This window comes from Lipotes vexillifer, unplaced genomic scaffold (genome assembly GCF_000442215.2).
Source record: "Lipotes vexillifer unplaced genomic scaffold, Lipotes_vexillifer_v1.1 scaffold1562, whole genome shotgun sequence".
Taxonomy (NCBI): Eukaryota; Metazoa; Chordata; class Mammalia; order Artiodactyla; family Lipotidae; genus Lipotes; species Lipotes vexillifer.
In genome coordinates this window covers 1,177,156-1,197,583 of record NW_006771471.1, presented here as the reverse complement: position 1 = coordinate 1,197,583, position 20,428 = coordinate 1,177,156, and the positions used below count along the sequence as shown (strand labels likewise).

Here is a 20,428-nt window from a genome sequence, read left to right as displayed (position 1 = left end):
AGTGTTAAATATGGATCCAGAGGCCCCCCCCTAAAGGTCACTGTGTCCAATATACCCTAGATATCCACAAGCCACTGGATGAGATGGTCATGAAGCTCCCTGTTTACCCTAGAGTTATGGGAAGATCTGTGAATCTAAGTAGGATGTCAACCTACTTAGTCACCAGAGTCTTTTCTTCCCTCTTTCCCATTTCCACCTCTTCCTAGGAGAGAGTCTGGTGAAGCCAGAGAAAAGAGGCAGAGGCTCCAGGAGTATAACAGGACACTTAAAGAATGCTATCTGAGAATCCACCTGTATTCTTTATCTTTTAACACAAGGTTTACTTTCTAGAAGTGGACTCTCTCATCACACCCTCTCAGATGTAACAGGTGTGTTAAGGGATTGCACATTATTCTGCAGTCTGGAGCAGGAAGTTGGACATGCAGTCTCCCTTCAGATTCGGTGCCTGGAAAGTCCCGTCCCCATTGGGCATACTGTGTTTGGAAAGGAAAACCTCTAGCAGGTCAAAGGACTCTGGGCAAGCAGCTATTCACTGGCTTGGGGCTGGTGATGCAATGTAGAACAGGGGAACCTGGCAACTTAAAAGAGCTTCAAGTCTTCCCAAGCATACAGCTACCACACAGAGCCTCAAGTTTGCCGAATCATAACCTTATCCTCCTCCCACCTAGAATTTTCCTGACAGTCCCTAAAAAGTTCACCCAAACTGGACTCACATCATCTAGCTTCATAATCTACAAAGTTGTGAGCTAAAATATGTGAGTCAGTTGATCTTTTCTTAAACCCACGATTTTCCAAAGTGCATAACATACAGGAAACATGATTTGTGGGAAGATGTTAATAGGTGTTACTCAAGAGAATTCTGAAAAGTACTACTTTGAGAAACTCTGCTTTAAAAAAAACTAAGCAGGTCATTACTGCAGGACTTTTCAGAGCCTTGAAAATGCTAATGTGAATTGTGACTCTCTGAGAAGGGAATACAGTATACAGTATTTTCTAACTGTATTTGAACTCCAAATACTTTTTCTCACAAGACAACTTAAAGTACTCCATTTTCCTGAAACACACTTAGGAAAATGCTGTCATAAGCCAAACACTTAACCAAATTATATGAAGTTAATCTTTTACTCAAGTAGGCCAGTATTTCCAAAGTATACCAATGTCTTATGCACCATTTTGGGAGAAAAGATTTCATATAGATGAATTGTCTACATAACTGAAGCTTCAGACCCCAAAACAATTAAGCCATTTTATCTGAAAATCTTTCTAAAGTGTATATACATATTTATTTTTGATTATGAAAAACAAAACAATTCTGAGCATAAAAGTAAACATATGCTTATTTTTAAAAGCTTGAAAATGTGGAAAAGAAAAAGTAAGGCAAAAGTTACTCACACACCTATAATTCTGTTACCATTTGATGTAATTTCTCTAACCTTATTCTGCATGAAATGTCTGCTTTAATATAGAATAAGTGACATAATTCACTTAATATTTTCTATGTCATTAAACATTCTTTGAAAATACGTTGGGGCTTCCCTGGTGGCACAGTGGTTAAGAATCTGCCTGCCAATGCAGGGGTCATGGGTTCGAGCCCTGGTCAGGGAAGATCCCACATGCCGCGGAGCAACTAAGCCCATGCACCACAACTACTGAGCCTGAGCTCTACAGCCTGCAAGCCACAACTACTGACCCACGTGCCACAACTACTGAAGCGTGTGCGCCTAGAGCCCATGCTCTGCAACAAGAGAAGCCACCACAATGAGAAGCCCGCGCACCGCAATGAAGAGTAGCCCCCACTCACCGCAACTAGAGAAAGCCCGTGTACAGCGACGAAAACCCAACACAGCCATAAATAAATAAATAAATTATTTATTTATTTATTTATTTATTTAAAAAAAGAAAGAAAATATATTTTAATGGCTCTGTAAGAGTCTGTAATATAAATGTATCATACTTCATTTAACCATTACCTTCATGGGATAAATCAGTTGTTTTATTATAAATAAGGATGAACACCTTTTTTTGTAAAGAGTTGTCTCTATTTCTATTTCTTTTGAATAAATACCTAAAAGTAGAATTAATATGTCAAAATATATAAGTATCTATATGCTCTTGATATATAGTGTTGTGTTAAATTGCCTTCCAGAGGATTTGTACTATTTATATACTCCCAGCAAGTTATGAGAGTGATATTTTACCACGCCCCCACCAACATTAAATATTATCAATTTTTTTAAAAAGTGTTAATTTGATAAGTTAAAACTGCCATAACTGTTTTCACTTTTCATTACCAGTGAATTTAAACATTTACATATACTAATTTACCACCAATATTTTGTCCTCCTATGAACTGTCTACATATAATATACCATTTTTCTCTTGTGGCCTTAATATTTTTCTCGTTGATTTGTGTGAACTCTGTTAAGGTTACTGACATAATTTTTGTGACAAATAATTTTCGCAGCTTGCTGTTTACCTTTTAATTTGGCTTATTATTTTTAATAGGTAAACATTAATATCTATTTATATTAAAATATGTCTCCCTTTCTGTTTTCATTCCTTCCTTTGTTTTCATGCTTAGAAAATCCTTCTCACTGAGAAATCAGATGAATATTCACTAGATTGCCTCTAAATGTTTTATGGTTTCATTTTTTTAAATCCTCTTTTAAAAAATATGGTGCACTGCTTGTTTCTAAAACTGAATAAAACATTTTCTTCCTTTTTTTAAAAAAAAACATTTTCTTAATGACTCAGGCAGGGTTACAGTTTTGAACAGTGTTTAAAGCTCTGTGTCATAGAACAGAACACCCCCAGGCACCATGGTAGAGAGAATTTTCCCCATTCTCTGTGATCTCAGCCTCTGTGATTTGCTAGTTCTGTGGCTGATTTTCAGTTCTGATCTCTTCTTTTGACATTGGGCTTTCAGCTCTCATTTCCTATTGTAGACGCTATTGTGCCTATTGTCTGCCACTCAGTGCTCCCTGCTTTTAAAAGCTCATACATCAAATAACCATAGTTGTATTACCATGAACTAAGGATATGTATAGTTGAGCTTGGGTGTGGAAGGCAGAATAATGGCCTCCCAAAGATGTTCATGTCCCAATTCCTAGAGTCTCTGAATATACTGTGCTATATGGCAAGGGAATATTAAGGTTGCTGATCAGCTGAGATGTGATTATTCTGAATTACTGGCTGGGCTCACTGTAATCACAAGGGTACTTAGAAGTGAAAGACAGAGGTAGGAGAGTCAGTGTCAGAATGATCTGATAAGAGAAAGACTCAGCCAGCCATTGCTGGCTTTGATGATTGGAAGGGGGCCACAAACCAAAGAATTCAGGCAGCTGGAAGCTAGAAGCTGGAAAAGGTAAGCTAAGGAGGTTCTCCCTGAGAACCTCCAGAAAGGAATGCAGTGTTTTTGACAGCTTGAGTCTAGCCCAGAGAGACCCATCTCAAACTTCTGACCTCCAAAAATTGTAAGACAATAAATTTGTGTTGTTTTAAGCTACTAAATTTGGGGTGATTTGTTACAGCGGCAATAGGAAAACAACACATGAGGCCTAGAAGTCTGTTAAACAGAAAAAATTGCATGGGCTTTAGTGCATGACCTTGATGTCTGCCAGTTTGGCTGCTCTGAGGTTTTATTTCCACCACTCTCCCTCCTAATTATTTCCATGGTTGCTGGAAATCCAACCTACATCTTAGATCAGAGCCTAAGTAGGGCATTTTTATTTTACAAGAACTAGTCCCTACAAATTAAGTTGCAAACATTGGGTCAAAGGGTGAAGTAGAAGGAAGCTTCAGAGACACAGTATTTTTAAAGTTTTTCAGAGAAATCACAAGGCTGGACCATCTGTTCAGTTTGGAAGAAAGACCATCCAAGAGAGGATCATGACCCCTGGCCTGGGTGAGAGCATCACTGTTAAATTAACATCTGCACTGAGTCAGATAACCATCACTGTCTTTAGGTAAACTCCCCTCTGTCTCTAAAATACTGGGTACTTCATGGGCATGAGATGCAAAGAATCCACTTAGCAGAGTTTTCTGGGAGTAAGGCTGGGAGGTTAAATGGATTCTGTGCCACCAAGAGCCTTGGATCCAGACTGAATGATAGAGCATGAACTAAGTCAATAAAAACTCAGGTTAAAAAAAAAAAAAAAAACCTCAGGTACTCCTAAAGAATTGTACACAGATAAGAATAAGGGAGGATCAGGGAAGAAGGTGCCAGCATTGGGCAGAGCGAACTTGCCTCCAAAATGCATCAAGATGTTTGCCCAGTGGCCTAAGTGGAGACTGCACTTGGATAATTTGTTGTGATGGATGTTGAGTAAGAATATGAAAAGTGTGTGTTATTTATCTCTCTATTCCTAATGTCTACCGCAGTGTCCTGCATGTAGTAAGTGCTCAATAAATTCTTGTCATGAGAATGAACAAATGAATGAATGAATTTAGTAACCCTCTGCCATCTTTAAATCCCACCCTGGGGCTAATAACAAAGATCTCATATCACTCCTTAATAAAAGTTTTCAACCTTAACATAAAAGACTAATACATGCAGCTCTACTCAAGTTAAACTTAGGATGCAAAAAATGCAATGAGGAAGTATTTTATTAATATATTAGAATTCTTTTTATTTCAAGGGAAGGAAAAAACTGGCTTTCTCTGAGTTATAAGATTTGGGGTGATAGTTGAGAAAGAAAAGCAAAATGCTTAAAGGTAGAGAAGTATATCATAATGTCACAATGTAATATGTAGTTTTAATAACTTAATGCATGTATGGCATTTAGAGAGCAGTGCCTGATGTAAATGCACTCAATAGATGGTGACTATCATTTTACTCTCCAACATTTTTACATGTTCTCCAATGATTAAAATGTAGTGCTCAGAAAAAATAATTCAAAACCATTATTACAATAAGACCGAAGAATGTATAGGTTTGTTAATTTATGAGAAAGAAAAGTAACTAATGGATGATGACAAGACTATCCTTACATGCATACACTGGCATACACGATATGCACAGTTATAAAAATGAGGGCATTGATTTAAATATATTTTCTTGGCTATGTTCATTACTTAAAGGATCACATAGTGAATCCATTACTAAAGTAAAGAATACTTCTTCAAGGTGGTATTAATACTATAAGTTTTGAATGTGTTGATATTTATATATAAATAGGACACTTCAGGATAAATATACCAGATAAGTTTAACTCAGGGTCTAGAAACATGAGCACCAAGATGAAAGGTAACATACAGATCCGATATATAGGACAGTGTTGATTAAGCCGTATCCTTAAGGTAATAAAATTCACTTTCAAAGTACTTACTGGGGCATTTGAAGACTCACAGGGAATTACTAGACCCAAAAGTAAGAAAAGATCAACTCTTCTAAAAAATAAAATAAAAAACACAAACTAATTAAAAAAAAAAACAAACCCTCCCAGTTAGGAACTTTGACTCCATGTTTGCTGTGATGGAGGAGGAGAGGGGTCAGATCCATTTGTCATCATCAAGAAAGCAATAGGATGGGTGTGGGTCTGAGGTTGCGAGTGTAGACTAACTAAATGATCTACATTTAATACAAATGACTACACAGCTTTCTCCTTTCTTGATTACCAAAGAAAGGTGGCAAATGTACAATTTTAACACCACTGGGTTAGAGTTATTCCAGCACTTCCTTCTCTCCAAAGTCCCTAGACGTGTCGATAGCCCTTGTTCTGGAGATAAATGCATCAAGACCTAAGTGATGCCATTTGAGGCCCAAATTGGTTTTACAATTGACTGATGTGAGCACCATTTTCCAGCTCACATTTGTAGAAACCTACAAAGAAGAGAGTAGGTTCTTCTGTTTCTCAAAAGAAGACTTCTGAGCCCTTGGAAAAGAAGTTGCTGATACTGGCAGCTAGTATGGGTTCACTGATAAACAGTTATGCCAACCAACTGCACTTTGTTTTTGTTGGGGCTTCTAGACCATTTAGTGAAAGGAGCAGCAAAGACATTGTGTACCTTGATTTCAGCAAAGCATTTGACAAGGTCTCTCATAATGTCCTTGTGGAAGCTGTGGTCTGGAGGGTAGAACAGCTGATGGACTGTTCTTTCAATGGCCAAAGAACACTGACTGATGGGCTAACCAGGAGGGAGTCTCTCCATTTAGATGCTTCAAGGCAATACTGTCCCAAAACTTTCATCAAAGATTCAGATGAAGCCTGGATTAGATTACCCAGCACACTTGCTACCATTGGGAAGAGTTATAATTCATGATCCTGGTGGCAACCAGGCAAAGGGAATAGAAGAGTCGCAAGGTGCATTATTAGTTTGGGCCACAGGGAGGTGTCCAAATCTGGCTGCAAATCAGAAACACCTGGGACGATGCTGAAAAAAATGGACACTCAAGGCCTTACCCCAGACCTACCTAACTAGAATTTCAAGAGATAAAGTCCTAGCATATGTATTTAAAAAAAAAAAAAAGGCGATTCACAGGCAATCAGCCCAGTTCCCCACTTTCAGAACCACTAAATTAACGGTATTTAGTAAAGACGCTTTTCCAGGGTCATAAATGGTCCTTACCTGGTAGTCTAGAGATCTTCATGGGCTTTCAAATTATGAGAAAATCCTGCCCTACACTCTGGCTCCATCCAGCCTTGACTCTTCCTCATGGGGGCAGGGCAGGGGAGAGGAAGAGCACAGCATCTGGTAAAGAGAGCACAGGTTGATGTCAGCCAGACTTGGAGTCAAGCCTTGCTTATGTGACCTACCAGCTGTGCAAGAGGGTCTATGCCTGCATTGCCTCATCTTAAATTGCAAGGATTTAATGAGACACACATGTAAAAGTTCTGCCTGGCACACAGGTGGTCAATTAATGCCAGCTATTATTATTAATAGGTTGTTTGGCAAACTCCTCAATTCTGTGGATCCCAAGTCTTCAGTTTTACCAAAACATGCCTTTTCGGCAGCTCTGTCCAGAGAAGGAAAGAAGCCACCATATATTGACCATCAACTGTGTGCTGGGCATGAGGTCCCTCTCAGATCTAATCTTGTTTCCTTCCTTGTCACCAAAACCCTCATTTTCGCACATGTGGGACCTGAGGCTCAGAGAGGTTAAATGACTTCCCCCAAGTCACCCAGCTAGAAAGGGTCAGACACCAAGAATTTGGCTAATAAACTTGCACTGAGGATTCCCCACGGCACTTTTTTAATGGTTAACATAAGGAGTGGAGAAAGCTTTGCCCTTTAAAAAAATCTAAAGAGAGACATTTTGAAACTGCGAGGGAGGGGGGAAGTTATACCACCTACACTCTCCATTATCTGAACACTCAGCAATTAGCCAGAGGAAAAGCCCTACAAACAGGCAGTCATTGCTGGCTTGCTCGCTCTCTTTTTCACACACACACACACACACACACACACACACACACACACACACACACAAACACACCCCACAAGGATCCCTGGCCACCTTATTTAAAATTATAAAACCTCCCCCATAACACTCTTATTTCTTCCCTTGCTTTACTTTTCTTCTTACCACTTAATCACTATGTCACATATTGTCATTTTGGTTATTTATGTTGTTTATTGGGACTCTTCCCCAGTAGAGTGTTAGCTCCTTGAGTGAAGGAATTTTTGTCTATTTTGTTTATTCCAATATACACATGCCTAGAACAGGGAGGCACACATTGACATTCAATAAATATTTGTGGCATGAATAAATGAATGAATGGATAGGTGAATGGTTGAATAAAATGTCTAGAAAAGTACCAATCATAATTTTGACAAAATTCAACACCCATTTATGATAAAAACTCTCCAAAAAGTGGGCATAGAGGGACCCTACCTCAACATAATAAAGGCCATATATGCCATATGTGACAATAAAGGCCACAGCAAACATCATTCTTGATGGTGAAAAACTGAAAGCATTTCCTCTAAGATCAGGAACAAGACAAGGATATCCACTCTCGCCACTATTATTCAACATAGTTTTGGAAGTCCTAGCCATGGCAATGAGAGAAGAAAAAGAAATAAAAGGAATCCAAATTGGAGAAGAAGGAAAACTGTCACTGTTTGCAAATGACATGACACCATACATAGAGAATCCTAAAGATGCCACCAGAAAACTACTAGAGGTAATCAACGAATTTGGTAAAGTAGCAGGATACAAAATTAATGCACAGAAGTCTCTTGCATTCCTATACACTAACAACGAAAGATCAGAAAGAGAAATTACAGAAACAATCCCATTTACCATTGCAACAAAAAGAATAAAGAACCTAGGAATAAACCTACCTAAGGAGGGAAAAGACCTGTACTTAGAAAACTATACGATACTGTTGAAAGAAATCAAAGATGACACAAATAGATGGAGAGATATACCACGTTCTTGGACTGGAAGAATCAATATTGTGAAAATGACTATACTACCCAAAGCAATCTACAGATTCAATGCAATCCCTATCAAATCACCAATGGCATTTTCCACAGAATTAGAACAAAAATTTCTCGATTTGTATGGAAACACAAAAGACCCCGAATAGCCAAAGCAATCTTGAGAAAGAAAAACGGAGCTGGAGGAATCAGGCTCCCTGACATCAGACTATACTACCAAGCTACAGTAATCAAGACAGTATGGTACTGGCACAAAAACAGAAATACAGATCAATGGAATAAGATAGAAAGTCCAGAGATAAATCCATGCACCTAAGGTCAACTAATCTATGACAAAAGAGGCAAGAATATACAATGGAGAAGACAGTCTCTTTAATAAGTGGTGCTGGGAAAACTGGACAGCTACATGTAAAAGAACAAAATTAGAACACACCCTATACACAAAAATAAACTCAAAATGGATTAAATACCTAAATGTAAGACCAGACACTGTAAAACTCTTAGAAGAAAATATAGGAAGAACACGCTTTGACACAAAGCACAGCAAGACCTTTTTTGACCCACCACCTAGAGTAATGAAAATAAAAACAAAAATAAACAAAAGGGACCTAATGAAACTTAAAAGCTTTTGCACAGCACAGGAAAACATAAACAAGACGAAAAGACAACCCTCAGAATGGAGAAAATACTTGCAAACGAAGAAACTGACAAGGGATTAATCTCCAAAATATTCAAGCAGCTCATGCAGCTCAATATCAAAAAGAAAAAAACCCAATCAAAAAATGGGCGGGGGCTTCCCTGGTGGCACAGTCGTTGGGAGTCCGCCTGCCGATGCAGGGGACACGGGTTCGTGCCCTGGTCCGGGAGGATCCCACATGCCGCGGAGCGGCTGGGCCCGTGATCCACGGCCGCTGAGCCTGTGCGTCCGGAGCCTGGGTTCCACAACGGGAGAGACCACGACAGTGAGAGGCCCACGTACCGAAAAAAAGTAAATAAATAAAAATAAAATTTTGAAAACTGGGTGGAAGATCTAAATAAACATTTCTCCAAAGAAGACATACAGATGGCCAAGATGCACATGAAAAGATACTCAACATCACTAATTATTAGAGAAATGCAAATCAGAACTACAATGAGGTATCACCTCACACCAGTCAGAATGGCCATCATCAAAAAAATCTACAAACAATAAATGCCAGAGAGGATGTGTAGGAAAGGAAACCCTCTTACACTGTTGGTGGGAAAGTAAATTGATACGGCCACTATGGAGAACAGCATGGAGGTTCCTTAAAAAACTAAAAATATAGCTACCATATGACCCAGCAATCCTACTACTGGGCATATACCCTGAGAAAACCATAATTCAAAAAGACACATGCACCCCAATATTCATTGCAGCACCTATTTACAACAGCCAGGACATGGAAGCAGCCTAAATGTCCATTGACAGATGAATGGATAAAGAAGATGTGGTACATATATACAATGGAATATTACTCAGACATAAAAAGGAATGGAACTGGGTCATTTATAAAGATGTGGATGGACCTAGAGACTGTCATACAGAGTGAAGTAAGCCAGAAAGAGAGAAACAAATATCGTATATTAACACATATATGTGGAATCTAGAAAAATGGTACAGATGAACCTATTTGCAAAGCAGAAATAGAGACATAGATGTAGAGAACAAATGAGTGGACACCAGAGTGGGGAAAGGAGGGGTGGGATGAATTGGGAGATTGGGATTGACATATATACATCACTAGGTATAAAACAGATAACTAATGAGGACCTGCCATATAGCACGGGCAACTCTGTTCAGTGCTCTGTGGTGACCTAAATGGGAAGGAAATCCAAAAAGGAGCGGATATGCGTACGCATATGGCTGGTTCACTTCACTGTGCAGCAGGAGCTAGCACAACACTGTAAAGCAACTATACCCCAATTAAACAAAAAAGAGTTGAAAGTAATTACAATCTCTTTAAATAGTTGTATTCTTCTGGTTTTTCTATTATAAATATGTATTATTTGTATAATAATAGTTTTTAAAAATGTAACCTCAATTGTCCAGGTTATTAACAATTTGAAGCTGAAGTGAGAGCAGATAGGATGCAGTTTATCTTCTATAGCTCAGATGTGATAGATATTTTCCACAGGCCCCTGGAATCCACCCTCCATCTTTCCTCACTGATCTATGCCCTGGGATGTCGACCTTTTTTAACTGAATCGACAAGCTTGCTTGACCTTTTTGGCTTCTAGCTGGGAAAAGAATAAGGCTGGGCTATTTGTCACGCAGCTCTCAGGCCCTCAGGTTGCTGCAGATGCACTGTGTCCCTCTACTGGAGGCCCCAGTATATCGGGCACCTTCTCGATACCCCTAATCTCTCCAGGTTCTATAACTGCTCCCACTCTTGCCTCCCTCAGGCCTAGGAATGTAACAGCTCTCCATTTTGCATGACCTGAAATGCTTCACTTCCTTTGCCGGTCATCTTAACTCTGCCCACACCTTTTAAATAATCCCTTTATCCTTTATTAAATTTTCCTCAATTACCCAGTTAGGTATGCCATCAGTTGCTTGCTGGATTTCTGACTGATAGAGTGAAATGGGGAAATGTGCTTTCAGTTGGAAGAGCTGAGTCCTACTACCAGTTTCACCATTGGCTTGCTCAAGGCTAAGCAACCACTGGTCTAAATTCAGTTTCTTCACCTGAAAACTAAGAAAACTGGGCAAGACAACCTCCAACATTCTGTGATTTTAGGCCCTCTGCTTAGAGAACCAAGTAGTTACTTCCCCACTGGTTAGAAAGTGTTAACTTGATCCAGATTCTGAAAAGGGCCAGTCTTCCAGGAACTTATCCACAAGGGTTGTAGCTATACTACTCACAATAAAGCTGAGCTCGGCAATAATAAAGCCAGAAAAATCCAGGCCTATCTTTGCCCTCACTACAGCTTAAAATCAGTAATTTCCTGGAAAACTGAGGCTACATTTTTTTTTTAACATCTTTACTGGAGTATAATTGCTTTACAATGATGTGTTAGTTTCTGCTTTATAACAAAGTGAATCAGCTATCAGCTATATACATATATTACATATATTCCCATATCTCCTCCCTCTTGTGTCTCCCTCCCACCCTCCCTATCCCACCCCTCTAGGCTACATTTTTTAAGAACTATTATTATACAAATAACACATATTTATAATAGAAAAACCAGAATTTGAAGCTATTTAAAGAGATGAAAATTACTTTCAACATTTACAATTGGTACCTTTCTAGATTTTTTTCTATTCACTCATTTATTCCACAAATATTTACTGAATGCCAGTATATGCCTGGCTGCTCTAGGCATGTGAATAGTGTTGCATTATTGTGAAGTACCTGTGTTGCCAAACCAGAATTCTGGATGCTACTTCAATTCTCCACTTTGCCTAAGTACAGTATTGGAAGAATTATGTAATCCCTGCTCTTCTTTGGGCAGTGTGTACACAGGACACTTAAATTCCTGGAAAGGTGAATTTTTTTTTTGGCTGGTAGGACCAAGTCGAAACTTTCTGCCATTTGACTTAGCTTCCTTGTCTTAGACACAGCCTCAAGCTTCTAGCCAGAAAGCCTTCTCTATCTCCAAAAGTGTCAACAGTAAAAACAAATGACGAATAAAGGGACCCTTCCAGGGAGTGGGAATTGTTTATCCAAATAACATTGGAGGTTTTGGAGTAGTATCTTTGAAAGTCAGAGTAGGTTCATCGGGTGTGACTGGAAAAATAGACCTGCCCAAGCAGACACAGTGATTGTTGGAGTAGCTGCACATGCAGCTGTGGTAGGACAGGGCTGTCTGACTCCCACCTTCATTTCATCTCTCTCCATCCCCACACCAGTGAAGGAAAGTTTTGTTTTATTTTGAAAAACATTGCCCCAACGTTATACTCCGAGAAGTATTAATATCAGCAAAAAACGGACTTGTCTATCTTCCTGACACTTCTATTTTGAGGCCTATCAAAGACCTAGGCTTACTTCCGTGAGAGGAGAAAACAACCAGCATGGCCCCTCAAGGATGAAATCAGGAATGATCATCACCTCGTTTTTGACCATTCAAGGCTTCCTGATACTTACTGTTGAAAAAGTGTCTGTCACATAATAACGGTTCATGAAATTTTGTTAATAAATTAATGAGTGAATAAATTACTCTTAATTAAACCATATTTTAATATCTAATATTTAGCAATATTTAACATTTATCAACAATGTTTTGAATTTATGAGGTATAAACAGAATGGGAACCAAAAAGGAGAAGGAAAAGGGGGTTCCAGAGTCCAACAAGTCAGACTGCACGGACCACAGGACAACCTGCTCTGTTTTGCACCAGACTCCCCTGTAAAACGGGATAATAGTAACTTCCCCATATGGCTGTTGTGGGTTTTAAATGACTTAATTATGTAAAATGCTTATAACAGGGCCTGGCACATGGCAAACTGTCAATAAACATCAGCTACTACCCTCCCTTCCTCCTCCTCTACTTCCTTCTCTCCATATACTCAAGATTTTCTGATCTGTCCCTGGAATTCCATCCTCCTGCTTGTAATCAACTGTACCTGTGGACTCTTCCATATACTATGGGATACACTGATGGTGCTTCACAGTGCCTACATTAGAAATATTTGAAAATTTTAAATAAACTTGACACTGAAATTAGCTTCACTCGGCAATGATACCATCTCAGACATTCCTCCTGGGTCAAATACTGTCACTGTGCAGAGAGAACAATGAAGCAACATGGCCACAGTCAGTCTGGTGACTGAAAAGGCAGTTTAGGTTCTTACTCTCATTCATCCAACAAATATTTGTTAAATGGCAGGAACACCAGACAGAAATCAGACACTGATCTCATCTTAATACAAATTTCCATCAGAGGGTGGGGAAAAATGAGACAGATTGTTAATACAGGTAGAAAGTGATGTAAACCACAGAGAGACACAGCTAGAGTGCTATGAACCTCTAGTGTCAGGAGAGACTGGTTTCTGCTGGAGACTCAAGAAAAGAGAGCACAGTTCACACAGATGCAGGTCACCAACGCGTGCCATGGGTAGTAACTCATCTCATCTTAAGACAGATGCATGAGGATTTGGTCTTTGCCTAGGTGGTTTTCCTCTAGAATTGTAATGCAGGCCAAGTTTGTCATGCCTTATACTTTTATACCAGCAGCCCCCACCACCATCACCATAACTCTCCCAGCCACTGCAGCAATGCATCCAGACCTGGATCTTGACCCACACTCCTTCACATCATCACCCTGATGGAAATGTCCCCATTGTATCTCCCTTGCTCTTCAGGGTCCATGGGTGGCAGTGGGCCAATCCTTAGAGGAGAGCTCACCAGCACCACGGGCATCACACATTTGACACAAGGGACCTCTGAAGCCACGAACACATTCTGCCTATCTTTGCTTAAAGCTGTGGCCCATGGTATTGTGTATACTTAGTCAATGGTAATAACCAATCAATGGGTCTGACCAGCTCAATTAAAACAAAACCTGAATAACTGGCTGGGCAACTGCAAAGGTTAATGCAGCTTCAGTTTGGTTAACACACTGAAATCTCTATTAATGGCATCAGCTAGAATTGTGCTGACTGTAATCTGTTCACCAAAACTTGGAGGTCCTGACTAAGAAAGCCATAGGGCTTTAACAGCTTGACTTATCAGGCAAAAGAATAAACATTTTTAGATAAAACATATCGCAAAGAAATAATGAAATTTGTTTCATGTTTTAAGCATGCTAATTGCAAAGATGTATGCATGTGGTTTTGCAGATGTCTTTCCAAGTTGCATCTTTGTCTTTGTCAATATAATATCATCTTATCTTGGTATACGACTGTGTGATTTGGGTAATACATTAGTCTCTTACAAGATAGTATTCTGGAAAGGTCAGCACTGTGCCAACCCACCCCCAGCCTCTTCTGAGGGGATCCACCCTGCCCACACTTCCTGCCACAGGGGCAGGCCCAGGAAGCCATGTTTAGTACTCGGAGCCCCACATCCTCTGTCCATAAATGATTGGCTGTGGCCCAGGCACCTGAACCAACGGTACACAATCCATAGGCTGGTCAGGGAGTTACAGTCTGCCCTGGAAGAAGGACTGGACCAATCAGATTCTCTCTTAGGGCCCTGAGCATGAAGAAAAATAGCCATCAGTTAGCACTAGGACGAGATGAAGTAGACATATAGCATGTCACTTTAATCATAGAAGTCAAAGATCCATGAACTCCTGCTGCTGAAGGGCTGGGAGGCTTCTTGAATTTAGAGTCACCTTTGAGCTCTGGGCTCTTTGAGGCCAAGATTTAATATGGCTCCCGTTCTGGATTTCCACAAACATTCTTTTACCATTTAAAAATAAAGTGACATAATACAATATGCTAAAGCCCTTTGTCTTGAGCTAGCTTAAATGACTTTCTGTTCCTTGCAAGTAAGAGAGCCAGACTAAAACCAATGGGAGATTGAAACTGGGTCCCAACTGAATGCCTGGGCCACAAGGCCTTCTAGAGAAATTACAAGAAGAAAGACAAACTGACAATGTCTTAGCCATTACTGGGAAGGCAACAGAAACCAAAAAAAGAAAAAAAGGAACTGAAAGCCTTTAAAGACGATTTGGAAAGTTTGTGTGTGTATGCCTCCCTGTTGGGTATGCAGTGACTTGTAGAACCAGCACCATGAATGGAGAAGACATAGTCTCACTGAGCTCTCTCTCATGAGTGAAACTAAGTATTTTAACAACCAAACTTAAAATAGACTATGAATGACGGCTGGTTATGAGATATGCTAAATGTACAGGAATCACAAGTGATTGAAGCCAATTCACGAGAAAAACAGGATAATAATGTTAGAGGCGGCCTCAAAAGCAGGTGCTCGTTTAGGGTGTGTCTATATGGCCCTGGTTTTTGTTTCCACTAAACTTTGGAAACTAAATGACACTGCTCTCTATTTTAAAATGGAAATGTATTGGTCCATATAGACTGTGTCTAAATAAAACACAGTTCCAAAATATCTCCTCAATGGTAGCATTTCTTGGCCAAAGGTATTTCATGGCTTGGGGTTAAATATAATTTGGCCACTATCTAAATATTCCAGTTGATTTAGAAAGTGAATTGTTATCATGTTTGATCTATGAAGACATTCCACCAGTTTAAAAAATAAACTACTTGTAGATAGAAGTTTTCACTACTTGAATCTGTTTTTCTATACCTGTATTACATAAATTATGTGTTCTTGCCTGGGGGAAGCAGTGTGGGGAAGTGGTTAAGTGATGGACTTTGGAAACAGATAGCCCTGAGTTCAAATCCAGGCTCAGTGATTTTTTTCTAGTCATATGGCCTTGGGCAAGTTAGTCCTGCAGTTTCTTTATTTCTCAGACAAGGATGATGAAATAATAGTACATACCTTACAGGATGTACGAATTAAATGAATAAAGGTACATAAAGTGGTTAAAGCAGTGCCTGGTAGGTTACTTCCTATAAATAATCTAAAAATGTTTACTACTATTATGTGTATTACTTTCATCGAACTCACAAACTAAATCACTGAGTGCATGCAAATACTGTCCTTGGTATGTACTTCTGTAATCTTGTTTAAAACTCACAGTAGGAGGGTAGGAATTATCATCCCAATTTTACTGTAGTAGAAATGAGGTATAGAACACAAATTAACTCATTTGCTAAAGGTTGCCTAGTTACTAAATGGCAAAGCCAGGATTCACTGATTTACTCATTAATCTATTCAACATGTTTTTCATTGAGTACTGGCTGCACACTAGCCTGGATGCTGGAATATAGACAGGAATCAAGCAGACATAAATCCTTGCTCTCATGGAGCTAAGCTTCAGCTAGAGGAGATAAACAATGGGAAGGGGAGAGGGAGCAGGCCTGTGTGTTGGGCAGTGGGTGGAGTTCAGAATGCAACTGTGGTTATAACAGGTAACTAGGGAAGGTCTCACTGAAAATAGGATGTTTGAGGAAAGGCCTGAGAGAGGAAAGGAAGCAGGCCATGGGGGTAGCTAGGGGGAAAGCTTCTGGGCAGAATAAAGAGCATGTGCAAAGGCTCTGAGGCAGGAGTGTGCCTGGTGTGTTCCAGGAACAGCAAAAAGTGGCCGAACAGAGAAAAGAGGGAGAACAACAGGAGATGAGATCTAAGAGGGGAGAACTTGGCTCATACTGGTATTTGCTTCAGAGGCCCCCCCATCTCACCATGTTTACTTTAACTAGGGCTTTGCCTCCACAAAGGCAAACCATCTTAAGAAGCCACTAATGGAAGAGTCTCCCCTTTGGAAAGGCCATCTCCCCTCCCATCATCTCCACCCCGTAGAGAGGAAAACCCAGGCTTGGTGTTGGCAGTCAGGCAGTTCATCAGAACTGAAACCACCTAACCAGCATCCCCTCCCCCACCGCCCCTCTCCCACCCCCCTTGCCGACTGGAAGCAACCATGACGATGGTGCTCAGAGCCCTTGCAGAGGTGTGCTGTGGTCTCTCTGAGCTCATCACGGCACCTTCCTATGCAGGAGTTTCAATTCAAGGTCATTTTTGGTTCCTTTTAAGTAGCAGACTCAGAACCAGATCTATTCAAGTATAGGAACAGTGCAAACACATTAATAGCCAGACCCTAGTGGGAGTTTTATTTTCCATTTCCTCTTCCCCCATATTTATTTGTTTCTTCATCTCCTCTGTGCAGGAAGGGTGACCCTGCGTGACATTTTCAGATGAAACTTAAAAAGGTAGCGGGGAGAATGGGAAGCTATCACCCTGTGTTGGAGCCAGCTCTTCCCCAGACCCTGTCAGGCCCTGGAGTTGGGCTGCCTGGGTTCATATCTCTGTTTCACCTCTTAGAAGCTATGCAAGCTTAGACAAAACACTCAGCCTTGAAGAGCCTCCGTTTTCCTGTATTTAAATTGGGGATGATGACAGTACCTGCTTAGTTAGGCTCATAGTGGGAATTAAATATAATCATTTAATGATACTTTAGAATTTAGTCAAAATAGGGAGCTGCCTCCCATTCCTGGAATGCTTTTCATTGCAATGAGAAGGATGTCTCAGGACATTAAGAGGCAGGTGTCCAAATGGATGTGGTTGTCTCTGCATTTTTACTCAAAGCATGATTCAGATATTTCCCACATGCTTCCATCTCTCTCGTAAAAGTTCTATTTTTCCCCAGCTGGGTGGTCCCAGCCCCCCAAGCTGATAAGCCTCTTGAGTTCTCAGAAGCAGACAAAGGGAGGTCATAGCCCTCTCTGTGGTCCAGGAGAGTAACTGGCCCACTGCCTCCAATGGGGAAGATGGTCTAACTGCACTTGTTACAGCCCCTGGGGCAGACTCTGAGCTTCTCTTACCTCATACAGGGCACTAAGGAAAATGTTTGCAAATTCTCCCGCAGAAAATCAAACAACAAGCAAAGGTCCTTAAAGACAAGAAGGTTTTTTGGCAAGAGAATCTTCAGGGATTGCATTTTTCCACCTTCAGTGTAATTTATCTTTTGGGAAAAGGGCACACAAAATTTGGTGGATGTTGTGTAATGGTCACAACCTACTAAACCTATGTGTTCTGGTAGAAAGGAAAAAAATCAGTACAGAGTTATGTCAGAAAATCTTCCACAACTGGGTTATAGCAAATGGTCAATATTCTATCAGCATTAGTATAAATCAGAGAGTAAATGACATATTAGGAATAGCTAAAGCATTTTATAGGAACAGTCAAAGCAACTGTCTTAGGACCATTGTAATTGAAAGAATGTGGCCTGGAAATGCTTCTGTAGCTCAATGATTTAGACATATAGAATAACATTTTCTTATTGTCTCAGATGAGGATTTTTGAGATGACTTATTATGGCTCCTTAGTAAGCTTCAATAGGCAGAGTCACGTTAAGAGTATAATTTTAAGTTGCTTGGACCTATCATCCCACAGGCTCAGTATCAAATTGTTAAATGACATTGACACAAACCCCTGAATGCCATTACTAAAAAGCCATAGGAAGGATTTCCCACGAGTAAGAAGCTTAGTGCTACGTGGATAATCACCCCTGACCTACCTCAGCTGTAAATTCAGATTGAGATGTGCCAGAATTTTTTGAAAGATGCACCACAGATCAAAAGATCCTGGTTTAAAGATAGAAACCCACCAGTTCCACTCCTCATTCTATCCCCAAAGACGTGTCCACCAAAACACATGTGCATGAAACTTCACAGCAGCTTTATTCATAACAGTCTAAAGTTGAAAACAACTGAATGTCGGACAATAGTAGAATGGATTAACTGTAATATATACATGTACGTATATATACATATACATACATATATATATTCAGTGAAATACTACTCAACAATTAAATAACTTTTTTTAAAAAAACATACTGCTACACATAGTAACATGATCGGATCCCGAAACACGTTGAAAAAAAGAAGCCAGACAAAAACATACCAGCTGTATGATTCCATTTACATAAAATTTTGAGGCAGACAAAACTAATCTATGGTGATGGAGGTCAGAAGAGTGATTAACCTGCCCAGGGCGGGGGTGGGAGAAGGGGTCATGGAATCAGAAGGGTATAAAGGAGCCTACGAGATGCTGGGATATTCTGAGTCTTCACTGGGGTGGTGGTTCCACGGGTGTATACAATGAAAAAGTCACCATCTGCACCCTTAACATTTGTGCAGTTTACTCTGTTATGCCTCAATTTAAAAAGAAAAGGGAAACAAACAAAAAATTAAATACAGAGGCAAACAGGATCTGTGTTATCTGGGTGGCTTTTGTAAGACTCTGGGATCACAAACTTAAGAACTATGACCCTGTGGGAGAGAAAATGTGAATCCCATCCAGTTAGATTTATCCCAGGATTACTCTGTATTCATTCATCATTAAGCGGCACTGAGACCTATGTGTGCGGGGCAGTGGGCGAGCTGCTGGTGACAGAGTAGAGGGAACAAGACTGTCATATTCCCACTCTGTAAGAGGAGACAACACTCGGAAAGAAACTACACACACGATTCCATAATTTTGAAATGTGGCATAGACTATAAGAAGAAAAGCATAGAAGAGCTCTCCTATGAGAAAGATAAGAAGTGGGCCTGATTTTGTTCCATCAGGAAACAAGGAAAGTTTCCTTGAGGAAATTATATATGAACAAAGATGTGAAGCTTGGGTAGGAGTCAGACAGAAGATTGGGGCCAGGGGGAGGGAGGGAGAGAGAGACAGGGTGGAGAGAGAAGTGGTGGGGCGGGAGGAGAGAGGAGAGAAGCATGGGCAAAGGCCTTGAGTTCACGGATCCAAAATTCTCAGAGAGTTCTAGCATAGCTAAAGTGTAATGAGTTGTGGGGAGAAGAGGGAAATTAAGTTGAGGGAGGAGGGATAGACTGGAGCCAGGATGTGGGGTGCTTTCCAGGCCAAGATTAGGGTTTAGATCAAATGCCAAGTAGAATTTGAAGAATCAATGGGTTTTAAATAAAATCTGATTTGCACTTTGAAAAGATCACTGGTTTCTAAGAAGAGTATAAACTAAAAAGAAATAAGAATACAGTCAAAAGAACCAGGTAAAACTGTTGAAATAATCCACGAAAGAGAGGACAACTTGAATTGGAATGGTGGCAATGGAAGTGGAGAAAGGTAGATGGAAATGAGCCAGTCTTTCCAAACTTACTTATCTCATCTTCTGGTCTTCTGGTGACCTTTCTCTTTTCTAAAACACAGACACACACACACACACACACACACACACACACACACACACACACACATTCATAGCAGATACTTAACACTCACCCACTAGATCCCAACTGTGATAGGAGTGCAATAATGGTGACACAGACACAGTACCCACTAGTACTTAAGAATTCCAATGCATAACTCACTTTGAGAAAAGGAAATCAGGAGTAAATGCTAACATTTACTCAGTTTCACCTATGTGCCAGGCATTGTGCTAGGTACTTTCACATTTGTTTGCTTGTATACTGCTATGGATGGAATATTTGTGTCCCCCCAAAATTCATAATCTCCAATGTGATGGTATTAGGAGG

The 20,428-nt window shown here is 40.1% G+C and overlaps 1 protein-coding gene across 1 annotated transcript in view; it reads left to right on the top strand.

Moving 5' to 3' along the window:
- The window catches only part of LOC103087678 (talanin), a 67,179-nt gene extending 50,181 nt beyond the window's left edge, over positions 1 to 16,998 (top strand). The window contains 4 exon segments of the mRNA XM_082931124.1: positions 16,186 to 16,296; positions 16,652 to 16,797; positions 16,841 to 16,856; positions 16,858 to 16,998. Of these exon segments, the coding sequence (XP_082787250.1) occupies positions 16,186 to 16,296; positions 16,652 to 16,797; positions 16,841 to 16,856; positions 16,858 to 16,998 (414 nt within the window).
- Positions 16,999 to 20,428: the final 3,430 nt, after the last annotated feature.